Raw genomic sequence first — 20,807 nt, 5'->3', positions numbered from 1 at the left:
CAACGAAAATCGGGTTTTCACGATTTTCATATACCCCGGACCATTTAAAAATCCTCGGTGGAAAAAGTAGGGGAATTGTTCCGTTTTCCATCTAACTGAACATATATTCATCTCATCGCAAAACAAAGAAATACAGCACCAACCTCGTCGCTTCTTTTTGCTATCACGCGTGTTCACTGATGAAAAAAAAATCACAAAAATCAGAAACAAACAAAATTCCTTTTCAATACTTTATTTTTGATGTACAGTAATATCCCGATTTTATCACCCCCCTGGTGAATTTTGGGGTGATAAAACAGAGTATGTGACAATTACTCCGGAATACGACGTCGACGCCATGTTGTTATATCCGAAAATGTTTAAGTCCCGGTTACCCAGATTTCGGGTTCGTCTGACTCAGATCCATTTAGTTGACATACCCAGATTTTGACATGCTAACATTGAAAAAATCCGGGTACAAACGACCCGGCCACTGCCACCCGGACAGCACCTCTTAAAATATTGTTAAAAAAGTCAACATAAACAATAAGAATGTCCCCAAAAGTTCTATTTTGGCTTCATGCATTTTTATTTATGCTACAATTGACAAATCGAAAAGATATTTTAGTTACTAGATAAAGATTGTCGCTGTCGTCGCTGTCCGGAACATCTTTTGCTGGCGAGGATAGGGGAGCTAAATGTCAAAGAAGGAAAATCCATACGATTTGACAGCTTGGTACCCAACATGTTCCGGACAGCAGAACAAAGGGAACCGAAGCGACAATCTTTATCAAGTATTTAACTAAAATATCTTTTACAAATCTCGCTTAACTTTTCAAAAGGACCTAAGTATTATGCATCTCGAGATAAAATAGAATACTGCGGCTTCCTGCTTGTTGCTTCTCGGGTAATCGCAACGGTCACTAAACATGACAGAGTCAATGAAAATCTTACCTACCGTATGCACTTGCCATGATAAACACTCTCCATGTACTCAGTGACTCCGGTTGCCTCTCACTAATACAATCGAGCACTGCTGTCATTTCGCGAAAATCACGTGGTTTTGTTTTGAGCGGGAAAATTCTGCCTATATTTTAACACGGCGGCTATCTTGACGTTTACCTTCGCAGTCGAGCCTGCGAGTGTAAGACCGCCGCTGCATTCTAAAAAAAGATAAGCGCGACAATAACATTTTTTTCATGAATTAATTTGAATAGCGCAATCAATAGCTTTCATGTTGTTCTGTTGATTGCGCTATTCAAATTAATTCATGAAAAAAAATGTTACTTAGGTCCTTTTGAAAAGTTAAGCGAGAAATCGTTTGTTTGAAAGTAGCAACCCTATAATCAGAGACCGGCGGAGTGAAAAACTGACGAAATGGCAACGTATGAAAATGCATGAAATCGTTTAAATTATACTGGCAGCTCTTGAACTTTTTGCTTGCTTCTTATGGAAGCAAAAAGTAAACAAGTCGAATTGGAACCGCTTTTGACGTTCGATTGGAAACAAGATGGCGTCTTCGCCGATCTCTTATTCTAGTATTTCTATTTGAAAAATAGTGGTAATAAACTATAGAGGGAGATTGTCGCTGTCGTCACTGGCGAAACATCTTTTGCTGGCGAGGATAGGGCACTAAATGTCAACAAAGGAAAAAACAGAACGTTTTGACAGATAGGTACCCAACATGTTTGGGGACGAAAACAAAGGGAACCGCAGCGACAGTCGTCCTCTATAGTTTATTACCTCTATTATTTGAAAGTACAAGTTGTTTTTCACTCATTTTAGGGTATAAACTTTAGATAGTGGAATATATAGGCCTTTTCATGTGACACTGCCGAGACTGCACTTGTTTACAACCGCTGAACAGGCCTGCAAGTCCGAAACTGTCACTTTCATAGAAGAACTGTCAATTGACGATAAAATCAGCTGTTTTTAAACGTCTCGTGAAAAGGCCCATAGATGAGCGAAAATAAATCCTCTGTCTCCAAACGAACTGTCAAACGTGTCTCCAAACGAGCATGACGTCACGATCTCAACGGAAATGTTAAGGGCTGTGACGTCATATGCGCGTGTGCACTGTCAAGAAAAGCGACTCAGCCATGCTTTCGCTCATCTATAGATTCTAATCTATAGTATAAACAAGGAACTTCAAAATGGGCATAAAACACTCATTTTGCAAAGAAAATAATCACCCATTTTTTGACAGTTTCATATATCGCCAGAAAAGGGGTGATTTTTACTCTTTAAAGAGTTTTGTGCATTTAGACCAAAACTGTTTATATGACGCTGATGAACTGGCAGCAAGGCCCACTTCCGACGAGATTCACACGGAAAAATAAAATAAATATGCAGCACTGCACGGTGTTATCTGTCACAAAATCGAGCTTGTTTTGTCGCTGACTACGTCGCTGGCACCAAATTGAAGTTCGGAAGTCGATTTCCACACTTCCGAACGCCCTTCCGACAATGTGTTGATAGCAATTTCAAATTTTGTTCTGACGTTCATGATGTCGGAAGTAAAAAGTCGGAATACAGTTTAGTGCTGGCGATAAATTTTCATCATTTTTTTTTCCTATTAGGCTGTGAACCATTCCACTGATTCGTTTAACTTTTAGTTAAAATTTGACAGTTCGATGGTTATTTCGCCGTGGTTAAAAATAACCCTGCTCCGGAGCATGGTTAGACTTGACAGTTCAATAGTTAAACTTTATTCGCGAGAAAATTGGCGCCAAATCCATTTCGTTCCGAATAACTATTAATCTGTCAAAACTCAAATGGGTCGGCTCCGAATTAAAATTTTCACCACGATGGGAAAATAACCATCGAAGTGTCAAATTTTATCTAAAAGTTAAACGAATCGGTGCAATGGTTCACAGCCTTAGGGGCAAGCCAGAGTAAACGCGACGAGCGATGCGACGCGACGTGACTCACGTAAAAGAATAACAATCATTATCAACAGGCTGTCAAATTGCATTGTCGCGTCGCATCGCACGTCGCGTTTACTCTGGCTTGCCCCTTAGTCACAAGTTCCATTACTGCGCGTCTGGTTGCGAAAAATGAGCACTAGTTGCGCAATGATGCGCTATAAGCTGAACGCGAATAAAATCGGTTTTCGCGAGTTTGAAGTTCGATTTTCAACTGGAACCAATATTATCTATCCGCAATACAATATTGTCTATCCGCAATAAATTTATACCGCTTTTTATACCGAAGTTGGATTTTTCTCCAGATACAGAAAACCGAGCAGAAAACTTTCCCAACTTCGGAAGTAGTGCGCTGGATTCGCCTAAAGATGCGATAAACAACGCATCAATTAGTTTGACAAATAAAACTTCGGAAGTAAGTTCGGTTTGGAAGTCCCGACTTACGAATTCTAACTTGGTGCTACGCCGACAATACTATAGAGTAGCCGCGAGTTTTTGCCGAATCTGGGTCACTTTGAAATGATTCTGGGTAGGTCCTGGTTAGCGTGAACCTATTTCCGAGTGTGAGTGACTTTTTACTCAAAAATGGATATAATCAGAATAGCGTGTATCGAAAAAATCCGCGGATGCAAACGACCCAGTTATTGGGTTGTTTCAGGTTAGCGTGTTGATTATTTTTAAATAAAAATTTAAATTTCAACGGATGTTCGTTTCGTGCTTTAGCAGATTTTACATTGGCATCTGAATAAATAGTTCTCGCTGAATCCAGTATAGTTGCGATAAGTCGTCAGCTTTTGTTTGAGTTAAGCTAATACTATAGTCGGTACACTAAATTTAAACATCGGTTGTTACTAACGGTTCTTTAAAAGTAATGGCGCTTCTGTTAAATCTAACAGTCTGTCGACTATACGGTGACATTGGTCATGTAAACGAGGTGAGTTTGTCTGTTATGCGTTGTATAATCAATGATTGTTAAAATGTAAAGATTTATTGTATTAATTATTGAAATTTGACCATACTATGTTTTACTATCTCCTGTCCCTATTCAATTCAATTTTTGCATTCCATGTGCTCTATCTCATTTCCACTTTTAAGTTGGAAACGTTCCTATGGCGGGGATATGCTTGGAGTGACCGCGATACCGAGGGCGAACAAGCGCAGCAATGTAGCGTACGCAAAAAGATTTCAGGTTTAATTGCCTCTGACCCTCATCGCTTCCAGCGAGGATCAGGTGACTGTGATTGTGGAAACCAAGTACAATCGTGCAGCACCTATATTGATGCTCCAGGTGGCGTTATTTTTGAGCTGGAAGAAATCGTCTGGGGAGGTCAAGCTTGCTGTGGCGGCCAGGATGGGCAACTATGCAGCACTGATAGGAATTATCCTGACTTTACGTTGAAAGGCTTCCAGCGGAGACATGCTCGGTGGGTTAGTATCATTTTGACTACTTTATAATTATAATTATTCAATTTAAGAAAACAAATAATACAACACATATTTATGTTTCAGCGATGTTTTATTACTGTTTCGCTTTGGTTAATCGATGACGCAAATTCATTCCGTCAAGTCATCGACCAAGTTCTTTGTAGCACTAACTTTGAGTCGGAGCAACCATACCGCATCCACATGAAACACCCTGATAGTGATGCTTTCAAGGCAGAACCACTAATCTGGCGAAGTCATACACGCTGCGGTTGTGATGAGAAAGTCAAGATCAGGCGAACGCGCTGCAGACAAATTTCAGGCAAATGTTTTCTCCACCAAGAACAAAATGAACGCGAATACCAATTTGATTATGCACAGCTGTACTGCAATTTCAAACAGCTTCCGATTTACTTGGGACCGGAAATATTCTGGCGACGACTTGCTTTTGTTAAAGACGAGACGGCACAACGAAGCGTCCATTTGAAGGTTCCAGGTGTTCAGGAACATTTCCTTCAGCGAGGCCAAGTTACATGCGTATGTGAGAAGCAGTTACAATCATACCACACGTATATTGAAGCTTTTGATTATGAGCCGGAAACCAATTTCTGGCAAGGAACCTCAGCTTGTTGTGGATGCGGCGATGCTGAGAGCCAAATATGCAGCTATCATAAAAAGATTCCAGGGGACGCTGCGTTTGAATACAATAATCTTCATCGAAGGCAGTGGAACAGTAAAGATGTGAGTAGTATTAAGCCAAATTTGATTAGAATAATTATTTAGGAGACCCCCATACCAATTTACACTTTTTTTTTGTTTTTCCGGTGAAAATCAGTTTAATTTGATGAGTGTTGCTCCATGATTTATCAATTTATGTTTATTTATCACATTATCATTGGAAATACGGTGTTCATATCTTGAGATTTTATGTGATAAATTATGAAGAAGGGTAAATTGTTTATGCTGCAGCATCAGGTTCTAGACTGCAAGAATCGAATCTTTAGACATGTACCATTTCGAATGAGGGGGGCCTCTTTAGCCGTGTGGTAAGAGGCGCGGCTACAAAGCAAGACCATGCTGAGGGTAGCTGGGTTCGATTCCCAGTGCCGGTCTAGGCAATTTTCAGTTTGGAAATTGTCTCGACTTCCTTGGGCATAAAAGTATCATCGTGTTAGCCTCATGATATACGAATGCAAAAATGGTAACCTGGCTTAGAAACCTCGCAGTTAATAACTATGGAAGTGCTTAATGAACACTAATCTGCGAGGCGGCTGTGTCCCAGTGTGGGGATGTAATGCCAATAATAATGAGAAGAAGAAGAACCATTTGGAATAATTGTTTTGCCGTATTATGAGCATAATTTGACTTACATTTAAATTGATATTATCTTTTCAGGAGGTTTTCTTCAATTTCGTTCGGTTCTTAGGTCCGTTGCTTTTTCCCAATTCGTCAAGACTACAATTCTATGTGCAGCATGTAATAACTTAATCGTATCGATTACAATTGCATATATTTTGTATAAGTCGCACTTGAAATGGAAAATGAAACTAGTTAGAACATCTATGCCAGTTTGCACATAAAAATTATCATTAATTTGAGTGCAAGTAGAAAACGAAATACGTATCTGTTGGTACACACAAAGTTAATAGTGGAAGTACATGGAAAAACTATAGTCTTTTAACTATGCAACATTTTCCCTAAGACGCTCTAACATAATTTATCAGTTTCTCAAGCAAATGGTTCGATTATTCTGATTATTAATTATGTTTTTTTTTATATGTATTTTAGCAACACTTACTTGAAGCGAAGGAACGGTTTACTGATGACATGCTGACACAAACACAAATTGAGATTACTTCAAGGTCGAAAAGTGGAGCATATACCCGTGACGTAGGTGAAAGAAAGGATGACGACATGCAATTTTGCCACAGCCTGGGATTATATGATCGATGCCGTTCCGACAGGGATACCCATAATGCAACCTTTCAGATGGAAAGTTTCCAACTAGGACGAGCTCGAGGTGGTGGTGGAAAGGTTCGTTTCGTATTTTATCCGGGTTCTATACAGTAATTATTCGTGGTCAGAGACATTGAAAAACTTTAAAAGACATTACACAGGATTACCAAAACATCATCGATGATACTACAAATTATTCTTGAGTTCATGTCCTAATGATCTACTAAATTGGTTTAGGAGGCCTCGACAATCTTCTTGAATTGGGACTGTGCCATTGGCATTGATTGTGGAGAAAGAATTTTCTAAGATAAATGTCTAATGGATGTCCAAAAGGAATTCATAAATTGCGTAAAAATTCAGACTTCCAGAGAAATTATAAAAACACCAGTAATAAAAATTCCAGTTAAAATTGTCCACGCCGAATAAGGCCGCCGATGCCGTCATTTAAAATTACATGGCATGGTGCCGACGATTTTTGGGCCGGTGCACATATTGTAATAGAGTGCAATGCATTGATGTACCCCAGCAGTTCTCAATTTTTTCGCCAGTTTTAGAGGTGTGAACCAGTCTAGGGCTGCAAGCCTTCAATAAACAAATCCAAATTTTCAAAACGACTTATCTGCTTTTGTAAACAAGGATTCGATCGTCGTTTTGACGAATCTGAGAGCACTCCCACGCAAACCAGCACCATCATCGCGTAGGGGAAGACATCCGCTACGTGTTGATGGTGTTGATTTGTGTGGGAGTGCTCTCAGATTCGCCAATTCGACGTTTGAATGTTTGTTTTCAAAAGCAGATAAGTCGTTTTGAAAATTTGGCATTGGAATATATTTTTTTTTCTCCAATGGTACCCCTTCAGGCCTTTGTATAGCTTACGGTATCCGCTATTTTTTTAAGTTACTGAAAGCTCACATGGCTTCTATATAAACGGACAATTTAATTCATCTATATTTTGACTCCAGCATATCTGTTCCATGTTGATGTTTATTAGGGGAAGTGGTTCGGTTGTAAGCACCGTTCGGTTGTAGGTACCCCACGTATATTTTGACAGAAAGCAGTTACTTAAAATCAATTATTTTCTACATGAAAATCAACACGAAAGTTTTGTTTGACCTTTTTTCAAAGTGGTGTCTAGTGTGATTGAATTGAAAAAATGAGTTCTAATACGTATTCATACGGTAAATTAAGTCTATTCATTCATTTGATTCAATAACGATTGCCATCTCTTTTTTTAAGCTCGAAATTTTTTTTCATCACTTTCCTGTACTGCCGTTATACGCATAACTGTCCCATGAACATAGGAATCCCAGCAAACATGGGACAAATATGAGTATGATGGCAGTGTAACGCTGCTAAATTCGGTTATGGGCACCCTCTGTTTATTGACAAATCGTTCAATATTACAGAGGTTATCAACAAAATTATTTTAATGCCGTTTTTATGCATTTGCTTCGAATCATTTAGTCATAATTTATTGGAATAATAAGTTTTCTTCTTTTTTTTTGTTTTTTGGCGTATCTAACCATTGTAGGGGAACTGTTCCGTTTTCCATCTCACTGTACATATATTCATCTCATCGCGAAACAAAGATATACAGCACCGAATTCGTCGCTTCTTTTTGCAGACATACGTGTTTACTGCTGAAAAAAATCACAAAAATAATAAACAAATCAAATACCTTTCCATTGCTTTGTTTTTTTTATGGGATGGGAATCTGAGCTATGAGATAAATTAAAGGAGCACTAACCCTATATGCAATTTGGAACTAAGCGTGGACCGATTTACACGCAACAAGTTGCATTCGACGGGGAATTCAATCTTATTGTTTGGCATTAAAAATTGGACCTTTCAGACATTGCCTACTGAAGTTGTTGACAAATTATCGTTTATTTCCATTAGGAACCCTCATTGAGAAAGAAAATGCGAAATTAAAAAAAATATTATTTTGCCTGCGATGAAATGAATGAAATATAGGGTAAAATGACCAATAGTGGACCCCCTAGTACGGAAAATAAATGTTTTTATGTAATGTTGTTGGAATAACAACTGAAATGTACTGTTTTATTGAATGGTCATCATTTTCAAGGTAATGTCGTTGATACTGCTTCAACAAATGATCGCTTTTTTGATGAAATAGATACAAAAAGTAGGATTTAAAATTTGTCGAAAAAATCCACCCCCTTTTCCTTTTGTCGACCCCTGTCCACTACATATACGTTTGCTGGACCCGGGTTCACTAATGGACATGGTTGTTTTAAATTATAAAAACATCAGCATTAGTGATTCAATAATTGAAATTGCATTATTGGCTTTACCAGGACCAGATATTGAAGAGCGGAAGGGGGTATAATCCGTGGCCTTACACGTAAAAAATAACCTTATATGTTATGGCAAAAAACCATTCGAAAATACTTATACTCTTCATTATGCCACCCTATGCCACTTAATGAATGATGGCGTATCAAAAAGCTAATAACATTCATAAGTTGATGAAAAGATGAAAAGTATAAGTTTCGGAATGTATGTGACTAATGCGAAGTATTAGTTTTTCTTAGAGGCCTGAATAAGAGAAACGCGGATAGGTATGTGCCGCCAATCAAACCGTCAAAAAACAGCAGCCAATCGAGCAGGAGACCTGTCAAGCAACCAAAATGTTGGCTCAAATACTGAAAACGGCCAAATTCGATTTTATGCCATTTTTCAATTGAATGTATTTTACATTAGTTTGCAATAATATATGCTAGTCATTAATAGATTATGAAATGAAATTCCATTGTTTAGTGGATTCTATTGTTATGTGATGTGGACACATGAAATAGCGGATTGTGAGATTTTATCTACATAAACCATTTCTTCCTTTTCATGTGCTGTTCTTTGATTAAGAAGATTGAATGCAGTGTTGGCAGAGTCATATTTTCTATCCGCGTTTCTCTTATTCAGGCCTCTAGTTTTTCTTATACTTATCATTCAACGCCTGCTTTGGCAAAAAAGTATTAGAAATCTTAATAATAAACAACATTAAATTTTTTTACGTGTACATTTAAGGGACATCCGCAAACCGCGTATATACTACCCCCACTCGCATATAAGTCCCATACCGTTTTTTCGCATTCTGAGATAATAGCCATTGAAGTTCCAATTCGCATCCTTCATATGGAACTTTAAAAAATCTAATAAATTGATACATCATCGTATCTTGCTCAAATTTTGCTGAGTTGTTCATCATTCGATAGATTACCGTAAAGCGATTTCGTTTGATCGAAACATGGTTTAGTTTTGTGCAACCAGGTCATGCAAATTCTTTGTGGGACTGTTATGCGGGTACTTTCAATATGGGACGCACATGACTTGGTATTTTTTTCACTGATAGGCATTAGGCATACAAAATCGCAATTTTTAGTATGATTTATGGAAGTACATTAGAAATGAACCCTATTCAGTGGGTTAACTTAAAAGTGACGAAAAGTCAAATGGGACTGTTATGCGAGTGGGGGCAGTATACCACAAAACAGTTACACTTGCACCTTTTGAGTATTAAAATTTATTTGTCATAAGACGAGTTTGTACAATCCCATTGAATTCCACCACTTAATTGTATCTTGAAGACGGCCTTACTGTTGAGGTCGAAATCTGTCAAGACACAATTAAGTGGTGGAATTCAATGGGATTGTACAAACTCATCTTATGACAAGTGAAGACATTCCACTAAAAAGCTCAAAATAATTTTCTTAACATTAAAATTTATGTTAATAGTGAATTGATTGATTGTCTTTATTTAAGAGATTTAGATTTAGTTCATCCCTAATAATAGTAATTTATTCTTATACACATTTCATACATGTTTTTCCAATCTTAAAAAAGGGCAGGGTAATCTTTGTCATCTTTTAAGTATAAAATGTTGAAAATAAATACATTGAATCCGAATTTAGTTAGTTTACTAGCTGTATGTACCCGGCCTTGCTCGGAATTGCCAGTGATTTCGCAATTGCTATTACAATCGGAGAGTGATAAAACCAGTTGGTCAAAACGATCATTGTGTTTTAATGTTGATACTTCATCATTCAAAGAAGAGGATGAACGATATGTTAAATAACACCCAATGATTGAAAGAAGGCAGATTCCACTGTTGAATACAATAGTACCGCCAAAAAAAAATTTGAATTCTTGGAAACTATATTTCCGGTTAAAATGCTTTTACCCTAATGCTATTTTGGTTATTTTCGATGAAATGTGATTTTCGGGAATATATATTTTTCAGGGATTTCTCCTTAATAAAGACACACACAAAAATTTCAGGGAAATGTCATTTTCGGGGAAATATAATTTTCGGGGAAATGTCATTTTCGGGAATGTGTTATTTTCGGGGAGATATCATTTTCGGGAATATGTCATTTTCGTGGTTTGGCATTTTCGGGGATATGTCATTTTCGGGAATACATATGTCAAAATCAAAATTGCTGAGCAGCACAAGCGTTTGGTTTTATTATGTCCATAATGGGAAAAACATCGATTTTTATTTTCCAATAATGGACAGTTTTATAAATCGCTTAATATAAGGATTTATATGGTTGTTGCATTTATTTTTTCATTCTCATTCTGATGGACATAAATTACTGATCAAAATATGATTTTCAAATGAAAAAAGTTCAAACATGTTCTACTAAGCAAATCAAGCATAATTTTTCATAACGACGTATGTAACAAATATGAGGATTCGAGAAATCCTTTGCAGAAAGTTGGCAAAACTTTTTCTAAAACTGTTTTAAAACTGAATCTTTTTTCAATACTTTTTTCCGCTGGCATGCATCATTACAAGACACGTAATAAGCGTGCTTCACAGTAAAGCTCAGTTCATTCAAATTCATTGTGAAAAACGATAAAAGTATACATACACCGGTATGCTACACGTACGTCGGTGTACATTGGTCGGTTTTCCATAGTGCACGATTGACGCAACTGCAGTTTTGTTTTGTTTTGATTGTTTTGTTACATAGGTCGCTCTTAGTTCCCATATGTTAAAGCGACGTATGTAACAGTGAGACTTCAAAAATAGAAATTTTTACATACGTCGATTCGCAAAAAGATTGAATTAAAGAATTTAAAGATCTGAAATCAGTAAAATCGATGCGTATTATATAAAGCCGCGTGTGATTGTCACGTTGTATTAAAAACCCCGTTTTGTTTACTTTTGTTACATACGTCGTTATGAAAAATTATGCTTGAAATGATAGTGAATCGTGTCAGAGCATAGTGAGTATTACAAAACTTCATTTTTTAAAACTATTCGAATGAAATAATGAAGTTGGATGTGACTAACTGTAAGTATACTCAATAAAGAATAAATAGAACGGAATCTGTCACTAGAAATTATGCTAATAATAAGGCAACGACAAAGGTGCTGTTTGAAAGAGATGGCGCCACAACATTTAAAGTAAAATTAATTTCTTTGTATGGACAAATCATCGGTTCTCATCAACTACTCATCGAATCAATATGAAAACTAGGTCAAAAAGAAACAATTTTTTTTTAGATTTTTTGTACCCACGACTTGTTTTATAGTTCTTAACAATAAAAGAGATTTCATTGTACCTCTATACTAAATTCTAGCTGTTTAATTTGAATTTCTTCAGGATTGTTCTCCACCTCGTGTGTGTTTGGAAGGAACATTGAAAACTTACGATATCGAACAGCAGATGTCACTAGTGTATATGCAATATTAAATTAATACTGTCCAATAAGCAGCTCGAAGTCGCTCGAAGTTGTTCCCGTCCTGATCGTTCTTTTTTGTCAACAAATGGGCATGAGCAGGACAGGGAGAAACTTCGAGCTACTTCAAGCTCTCATTGGACAGCACTATTGATACAGACACGCAGCAACACCACAGCTGTCGCCTGATAATGGAAATATTGCAATTATACCATCAGGTGTAGTAGCTGTTGTTAAAATGTTTTGAAAGAACCTCAAGTGGAGTTTTTGCTAGAATGCAACTGACGACGTCCTATTAAGTAATCGTAAAATTATATCTAGAGGGTCCACTATAGGGAAGGGGTCCACTATTGGTCATGATACCCTACGATAATTGATGGAATCATGTTTTTTTATTGTTTCATGACAATTTAAACTAATAAAATACTGTTTTTCTTTGAAACTGGGTGGATTTTATTCGTTATTCTTCATTATTAGCCGGATTTTCAAAGGTGCCCACAACCGAACCACAAAACTGCACGCAGAAAAAACTATTTTAAAAACAATAATATCTAACATAAATTCAACAAGAAACTCCTCCTCTATTTTTGAGTTTTATGCATCAAACACTGTAAAACATATATGTATATTTTATTGTGAACAATCAAGTACATATACTTTGTTCGACAACTTAGCGAAAAAACATCGGGTCATTTGGTCACATTGAATTGAAAAATTTCCAAGCATAATTGTCCCATTGAAAAAGATTTCATGCGACATGCATTGAATTATTTCGGAGACTCTTTCTCTTATCATCATCAAATCATTGTGGTATAGTTTTATTGGATAAAAATATTGATCCACCTAACAGCCTTTCTCATGCATTCCTGCATTATGAAAATTAGAAGCTTAAGTAATATTTGACCCTCCCCTCAGATATGTGATCTTGCCGCGATGGGTGGGCTTACGCCATTAGCACTGATATGGCAACTAAAGACATATCCTGTCGAGGTGGTATCACATGTTGACTATTTTTTTATGATTTTTGTTCAATGCCGCGTCACAATTTAGCATTGACGCACTGATTTGACGGATGTGCATGTGAACCAACGGACATCGTGTCTTGGAGCTTGGAATAGTGACTTGGAGGTGGGCCTCTTTCCTCAGTAATAATGAAAAGAGATCTCCTCCTTTTTTGCAATACTTTTCTGATGTGTTCCCTGATGATGATGAGTCGTAGCTACGCTTAAATCTAGCTAGATATGTATTATATACACCCAGGTTTTTTTTACACGGTTTGGTTTTAGTCGTTTAAGACCTTTAGCGTCAATGAGTTAACCCCACGAAAAAATTCACAAAAAATCAAAGAAAATTCAGGGGGTATTTAAAAAGCTGTGGAAGTTTATGTTAACCGAGAAATTAATGAATTCCAACCGTGTAAAAAAACCTGAGTTTATAGAGAAAATGTAATCAACTTTATCGCCATTAAGGAAATTGACATTAACAGGATTCACTAAGTAGAAGTTTTTTCAAAACAAGGAGTGTGGCGCATCTCTTATTTTGTTATGTCTCAAATTAATGAGCCATAATATAAAATACCACACATGACAACTATGGTATACAAACAATCTAATAATGGCTTCATTCTCGATAAATTTTATTAACAGATAGGGTATATGCGTGATGCAGCTTTATTTTGTAACCGAAAAGTGAATCATATAGCTGACTACGACTTATATAATGATAATTTTACTAATGATAATTAATGATAATTAACTCTAAACTCAATTTTATGTTTGAATTCTCTACAAATATAACATTTTATTTCTCGGAAAACATTTCTTGTGTCTTAAGATCTTCCACTATTTGTTTGGTTAATTATTGACAGGCACGGTAGATAGACTGAAAGGGAAAGGGAAATTTATACAGAAACAGAAATTTTGAGAATCTACTAGCTTCTACAATACTCAAACAAAATAGTGTTCAAGCAGTCAACATAGACTAGTTCTTCAGAGTATTGGTCCTAGTGGAGGCAAAACTTCTGTTCGGGTCCAGTCTTGACAATTTAAGCTACCATGTAGCTCCAGCTGGATACCACAAAAAAAAAATAAAAAGTAATATTTGAGGAAGAAGTCTCTTGTTTTCCTAATTGTTTTTGTTTTATGTTTCATTTCAGAAAAATGAAATTACAGAAAACAAGTCCGAAGCAGAAGCCACGAAGATGAAACATAACTACACCTGGAGTAAGCAGAGTTATGAAAAATTGGAGTTTACAATCAAGTTTTCGGGAGAAGAATGGAAAAAGTATGTGTCCCATGATTCCCGCGGTATGCCGTATTTTTTGCCGTACGATTACACGAGCGTGGTTGTAAATGAGTGGAACAAATTGAACCACATTTGCAACATTATCAATGTAAAACGAGCAAAGTTTCTCCGCAGGAATAGTAGTCTGGAGATTTCTGCCTACTGCGTGGAAGGAACGACTATTCCGTGTAAACTATATAAGCTAATTCATGCAGTGCACAACAAAGAGTTGAATCACATTGATGGATCAAAGTCATTTGAGGTGTGGGAATCTCGCAACCTGAGACTGCATGCGGAACCATCCCATAAAACAAACCAGCTACGTGGCCCCAACCGAATCCAAGCCAGACAAGAAAGCGTCTTGAATGGACCTCTAGAATATGCTGACAAAATTATCATATCTACTGAAACAGAAAAAGTTCTTGTTGAGAAACCAAATTGGCCTATTCCGATGTCGTCTATATATAATTTACGCCGAGAAGCAAGAGCAATAGATTATCTGCATAGCAAGGTGATGGAGTCTCTGCATAGTATGTGGTTAGCTGAGCAGACGCTACCAAAAGCTTTGAGGAAAGGAAAGGCAGAATTTCGTTTCCTGCAGAGCGTTTCGGCCTGTCCATTACAAGTAAGCATATATTTATACACCTACTTCGACCAGTGTTGGGAAAAAATCATTCTCAGATTTCGAAGCAAATCAAGCGCGAGTCAAATCCGACTGGACTCATGTTCTATAGAGAATTGTTCAAGATTTCACTAGCGGTTTGACTGCCGTTCTACGCATAATTGTCCCATGTTACCTTTAATGAAAAAATTCAAACTCGAGTCAATTTGTCCCACCAATTTAAGAATCGATTCGATCTTCAAATTTAACAAATATTTTTGGGATGTTATGAGCGTAGGCAACACTTTTCCAGGACATAAAAGCGAATCTCTACTTATTTAAACGGTTTTCAGCCTTTATTATCATCAGACAACAACTTCATTTTTTTAGTGGGACAAATTGACTCGAGTTTGAGATTTTTCATCAAGGGTAACATGGGACAATTATGCGTAGAAGGGCAGTTGAGTCATTGCATAATTTTTACGTGATCTGTTTTTGTTGAATGCATTGAATAACTTTCTTTACTTAAAACAATGGACAATAAATCCATTGGTATACATAGCATACGCTTTGATTAAAATCATGCTCGGGGAGGATTTTTTTTTGCATGCGGTTCTGCGTGAAACACTAGCACAGTGCTTTTCCTGTAGAATAGCAAACGAGTTAGGTCGCGCATGAAACCTCAATGATTGAGATTTGAGTATGATGCTAACAACACTGACTTCGATTACACTTATGTCCCGTTTACATATTTGCTAATTCTAGTGGACAATAATTCACTATCCGAAAATACCACTCTAAAGGGTAATGACGGAAATAGCGCGTAATTATCGTATAGGGTAACGGTACCGATAGTGAAAGTATTAGTAGATTCACAAAAGAAGATATTTTAAAAAAATCGATAATGCTGGGAAATCTACAGCTTTAATGTCTTAGCCGATAGATAAATTAATAAATTTGTTAACAAAAATGAGATTAACGTTATTTAACATCAAAAACTACCAAATATGGCTTGCACCACTAATGGGTAAACTGTTCCTTTAGTGGTGGTAAAAATTAATTTTGGTTCCCATAGTGGTGCTATCCACTAATTTCTAATGAGACTCACCACTATTAGTACAGTTGTTCCACTATAGATGCAAAAGAGTTCATTTTATTAAGGAAAATCATTGAAACCATCATGTGTGTGTATGTGTGTGCGTGTGTGTGTGCACAAAATGCCATAAAAAAATTAGCCAAATTTTCACATAGAAACTCTTAACCGATTTTCTTGCAACAAGTTGCATCCGACAGAGACTAAAACGCTGTTGATCACTATTGAATTTCATAATAATTGAAAATTGCAAAAATAGATAATATTAAAATAGTGATGAGACATAGTCACATAGAACAATAATGTGTTATTAAAAATGCCTTGCATCTATGAATATTTCTCCCATTAAGAGTTTCATCGTACTATAAAGATGCTCGTGTTGCACGCATTTAGGCGTAGGTATGCTCTTCGTTCAGTTTCATAATACTATGAAGTTGTCCGAAAGTCAAAATTCGAACATAGGAAATTCGAGAAACTTTTGGCAGCGCCATCTGTCGTCTACTAGTGTAAATTTTCTATCATAACATTAGACGGTGTAACTGTTTTGCCTTTCTTGTACATCATCGAGGTGTAAGCGTAAAGGCTACATTTATTACCTTTTTGCCCGAGAAAGGCGCCATCACCGCTAGGTGGATTAATCTGGGTTTTTTAAAATAACTCCGGAACGCAATGGCCGATTGGGCTAATTTTCAAAAGCGAAAAATAAGGCAAGATTCTGCGTCGAATGAAACCTCGAATCGGTTAAGGGTAAGTACAAAAAAGTGTGTCTCACATTTTTTTGTACACACACACATACATACATACATACATACAGACATCACCTCAATTCGTCGAGCTGAGTATATTGGTATATAACACTATGGGTCTCCAAGCCTTCTATGAAAAAATCGGTTTTGGAGTGATCGTATCCTTAGTATACGCGAAAGGCAAAAAATAAAAATTGTTCTAGATCCTCCGATAGAACATTTTAGTTTACCCACTATACTTTCGCGTGGTGGGTGTTTCAGAGATACTGATTTCTGAAAAAAATATTTCCCCATAGAGACATCGTGACTCTATTTATTATTTTCAGTTATCAAAATAATATCAAAATATGATATTTGCTAGAGTACTCTACAATTCTATATCAAAATATATTATAGTTATGATATCAAAAACTCAATTTGTTGTCGCTTTGATAATATTTTGATAGCGTACTCTGCTCGGGTTTGTTTTCATGGCTTGTCATGATTCGGAACAGTTTTTGCCTTTCTTTTATCGTTGTTCGTTATCGATTGAGAGCGATTTCTGCAAACCCTGCTTAAAGATGTCGAGACAATTTCCAACCCGAAAATTTCGTAGACCGGAATTCGAACCCAGCCTCTCTCAGCATGGTCTTGCTTTATAGTCGCGCATCTTACCGCACGGCTAAGGAGGGCCTCGATAAAATACTACCTGTATCATCCAAATACATGGACATTCTCCCTAGCTTGGAACGGTAATTTAATACAGTCCCAAGCAAAAATTCATTGGAATCCATCCTTCGACTAAATCCACAATATTAGCGATGACAATTCCTGTTTGCCTTGTGCCAATTTAAATAGATATTTCGTTAGAATTAGCAAATATGTAAACGTTCCATTATTAATTAAAATACAAAAACTTATTCCACAACAGGTCATATTGATTTCGCATCCTCAAACATCAGTGATGGACTTGGAGTTCAAAAATTTTAAACCGTCACGAACTGAACCGCTTCATATGTATCATTTAGATGGAACAGGAGCAATTGTTTCGAAGCCTCATGGTCATAATAACATGAATGCTGATAACCTTCAGCAAAGAATGTTATTCAGCCTCGTTAGACCTGTGAAATTGGATGCGGGAAATAGTAAAGCAACGATAGTTCCGTTTGCAACGTATATAACAAACGACAGATCAACGAAATCACTACGGAATTTTTTGTGGAACGTTCGAGTTGCGTTTGAAACTTCTCACCACTATTGGCCACCATTCCATGGTGTGGTGACAGACAAAGACTGGGCGGAAATAAACGCAGTTCTACAGGAGTTTAACAATCATATGAGCATCGAAGAATATTTGCAAAGATCGTATTGCTATGCAAAAGGAGACGAAAGTGCAGTTGATGGTATTATTTTAATCCAGCTTTGTTCTGTACATCTCTTCAAACTAGTACACAGAGATACGGAAGAGCTCATCACAAATAAGGAACTACGCGAAATAGTTAATGTGCTATTTGTACACATCGTTCATGTAAAAAAATATGAACATTTTTTGATGCTATTCCGAAATTTGATAACAATCATGCTTGCGGACAAGGACACAATGAAGCAAGCGGTCAGAGAGGTGATCATGTTTGAAAACTGCAAAGGAATATTTAATGAATCTGTTGCCGCAGAGGCAGGACAGATAATGGACACGGACAATGAGCCCAGTAATTCTATTTACAAAAATAGTCCATTTTCCAAAGATTGTTGGGAAATTTTGGAAACCGTACTGGAAAAGCATCAACGAACTGATAAAAGCAACGAAATAAAGTTCATTAAACATGTGATCCGACAATATTTTTCAATATTACCCCTCATTTCATCTATAATGGTTCCATCAAAAACTAAACATCTCGAGGCTGCTGTCCAAGTAAGATTTCATAACAACTACGCGGAAGGCTATTTTTGCATTCTTAAAGAGATGTTGAGAAGGATGGAGAACCGTATCGGAAAAATGCCTATTAGAATTGACGTGTTAATAAAAATTCTAAAGCAAAGCATCCTTGCGTTTGTTTTGCGCTATAAAAAACACACGTTCGATGTGGATGTTGTCGAGAACATTATCGAAGATGTCTTCGAGCAATTCAAAGAGTATGATAAGCAAGAACTTCAGCATGATACAACGGTACCAGTTTCGGAACACAAAAAAATAAAATTAGAACACAACATGACTGTAGCACAACAGTGTAGTAATAGAAGTAAGAGCACAACACCAGTTGTTCCTAGAAAGGATCCTTCGTCAATGTCCATCACAATGATCGATATTGAAAAAAGTGTATCAAAGTGGAAACGAGGTGCAAAACCGGAAACACCACCGAGTACGCCGAGTCTTCCGCGAAAAAAGATCGCAAAGCGTATGTTTAATAAGACAATCAGCAGCATAACTAACATTATTTGCGAAGTTTACGTAAATGAAAAAAAAATTGTGTTACCAGTAGAAAGCGATCATTTGAATATCTCCAGTGCTATTTCGAGTCCCATAGTTCCAAAACAAACGGCAAGGGGTAAATTTCCAAATGGCTTCTGCCCCAATAGTACATTCTATGAACGGATAGGTAATGCTGATTATATTTTAGGTTTCATCATGTTACGTGGAATAAGGGTTAAAGTTTATTTGGATGAACTGACATGCTTATCAAAAAGTGAAATGCTAACAAACTTTGCGTTAGACAATCTATCTCAACTTATGGTATCCAAGGCTCCCTCAACAAATAGAAAAATAATTGAAACACACGATTCCCAATGTTTATTTGGCCTAGAACAGTACACTGATATCGAAAAAGTGAAGCGGATTGTAAGCAAATCCGTTGTTCTTGTTTGTCCAATACTTTGGAAAAATCATTTCTTTTTAATCATTGTAGACATGCAAAATGAAACAATTGCTTATTTAGATTCGTCAAGAAATAATGACAGAATGAAGTCTGTCATTGAAGGTTTTTTTAAAACTATGCTCATGTGTGAATTATTGTCAAATGGTCTTGAAGATGTGGAAAGGTGGACTGTTCTAGAACCTGAAAACATTCCGCAACAAAAAGATAGCGTTAGCTGTGGAGTGTTCGTTTTAGCGTTTTTGGAAATGTATCTAACGAATAAGCATTTAGTAACATTTGATGTGCAAGATTATCGTGATCATTTAAAACAGTTCTTACTACAAAATTTGATTCCAATTAGCAGTGTATGCTGTGTTTGTGGAAATGATCTAAATGATAGTTCCAGCGTTATTACTTGTTGCTACTGTTTAAGGAAAGTACATCATTGTTGCATGGTTGGAATGAAAAATGTGATAAATGAATCAAACAAATTTATTAAATGCGAATTTTGTACTATAAACCACATGTACTGCAGAATATATGACTTGTAGTTAATTACAAGAGCTCTTTAATTTAACAAGTCGATGAATTTTGTTTAGATCATAATGCACAAGCAGTTAAGCTATTACAGGGAGAAAATCAAATAAAAAACTAAAATTAAAACTAAAAAGAGTGCCACTGCACTTCTTCAGACATTAGAAAATACATAGAAACTAAGGAAATACATTGGAGATATAAGCTGACACTTCCGTAAGTGATATGAAAGAGACTGAGAATTGGATAAATTACATCCATAGAGCACAAACTTTTAAAAAGGACACATAAGGGAAGATCCATAAATTACGTAACACTTAAAGGGGGAGGGGGGTTCACTGAAGTGTGACAACACATACAAAATTTACAGATGTTTCAAACAAAAAGTGTGACATAGGGTGGAGGGGGAGAGAAAATGGCCGATTTTTGCGTTACGTAATTAATAATTTTCCCCTAAGTGGCTGAATATGCAACCAAAGAGGCTGAATGTGGTAGTAACATCCATGTTAGCTAAAGTCTTGAATAGAGTAGAAATATTGTATTATGTTTAAAGTATAAGCACAGACAAACAGACATAACAATCGTGAAAATTTCATCGTTCACTGATTTACTGGTCAATTTAAATAATCATTAGTTGGCCAATCGATAACTCGTGGCGCGCGCATCGAATTTGCTTGAATTTGACATTTGCTTAATACCGCCATCTGGGTCATGGTTTGCCCAATTTAGAGT

At 36.6% G+C, this 20,807-nt stretch overlaps 1 protein-coding gene across 1 annotated transcript in view; it reads left to right on the top strand.

Moving 5' to 3' along the window:
* Positions 1 to 3,679: 3,679 nt before the first annotated feature.
* The window catches only part of LOC134206514 (uncharacterized), a 37,499-nt gene continuing 20,371 nt past the window's right edge, over positions 3,680 to 20,807 (top strand). The window contains exons 1-6 of the mRNA XM_062682242.1: positions 3,680 to 3,837; positions 3,999 to 4,331; positions 4,413 to 5,066; positions 6,114 to 6,359; positions 14,143 to 14,895; positions 18,725 to 19,085. Coding sequence (XP_062538226.1) covers positions 3,775 to 3,837; positions 3,999 to 4,331; positions 4,413 to 5,066; positions 6,114 to 6,359; positions 14,143 to 14,895; positions 18,725 to 19,085 — 2,410 coding nt within the window. The 5' untranslated portion in view covers positions 3,680 to 3,774. The remainder of the gene's footprint in view (positions 3,838 to 3,998; positions 4,332 to 4,412; positions 5,067 to 6,113; positions 6,360 to 14,142; positions 14,896 to 18,724; positions 19,086 to 20,807) is intronic.

This window comes from Armigeres subalbatus, chromosome 1 (assembly GCF_024139115.2).
Source record: "Armigeres subalbatus isolate Guangzhou_Male chromosome 1, GZ_Asu_2, whole genome shotgun sequence".
NCBI lineage: Eukaryota > Metazoa > Arthropoda > Insecta > Diptera > Culicidae > Armigeres > Armigeres subalbatus.
Note: the sequence above shows the minus strand (reverse complement) of the source record. Positions and strands in the feature narration are given on the sequence as shown.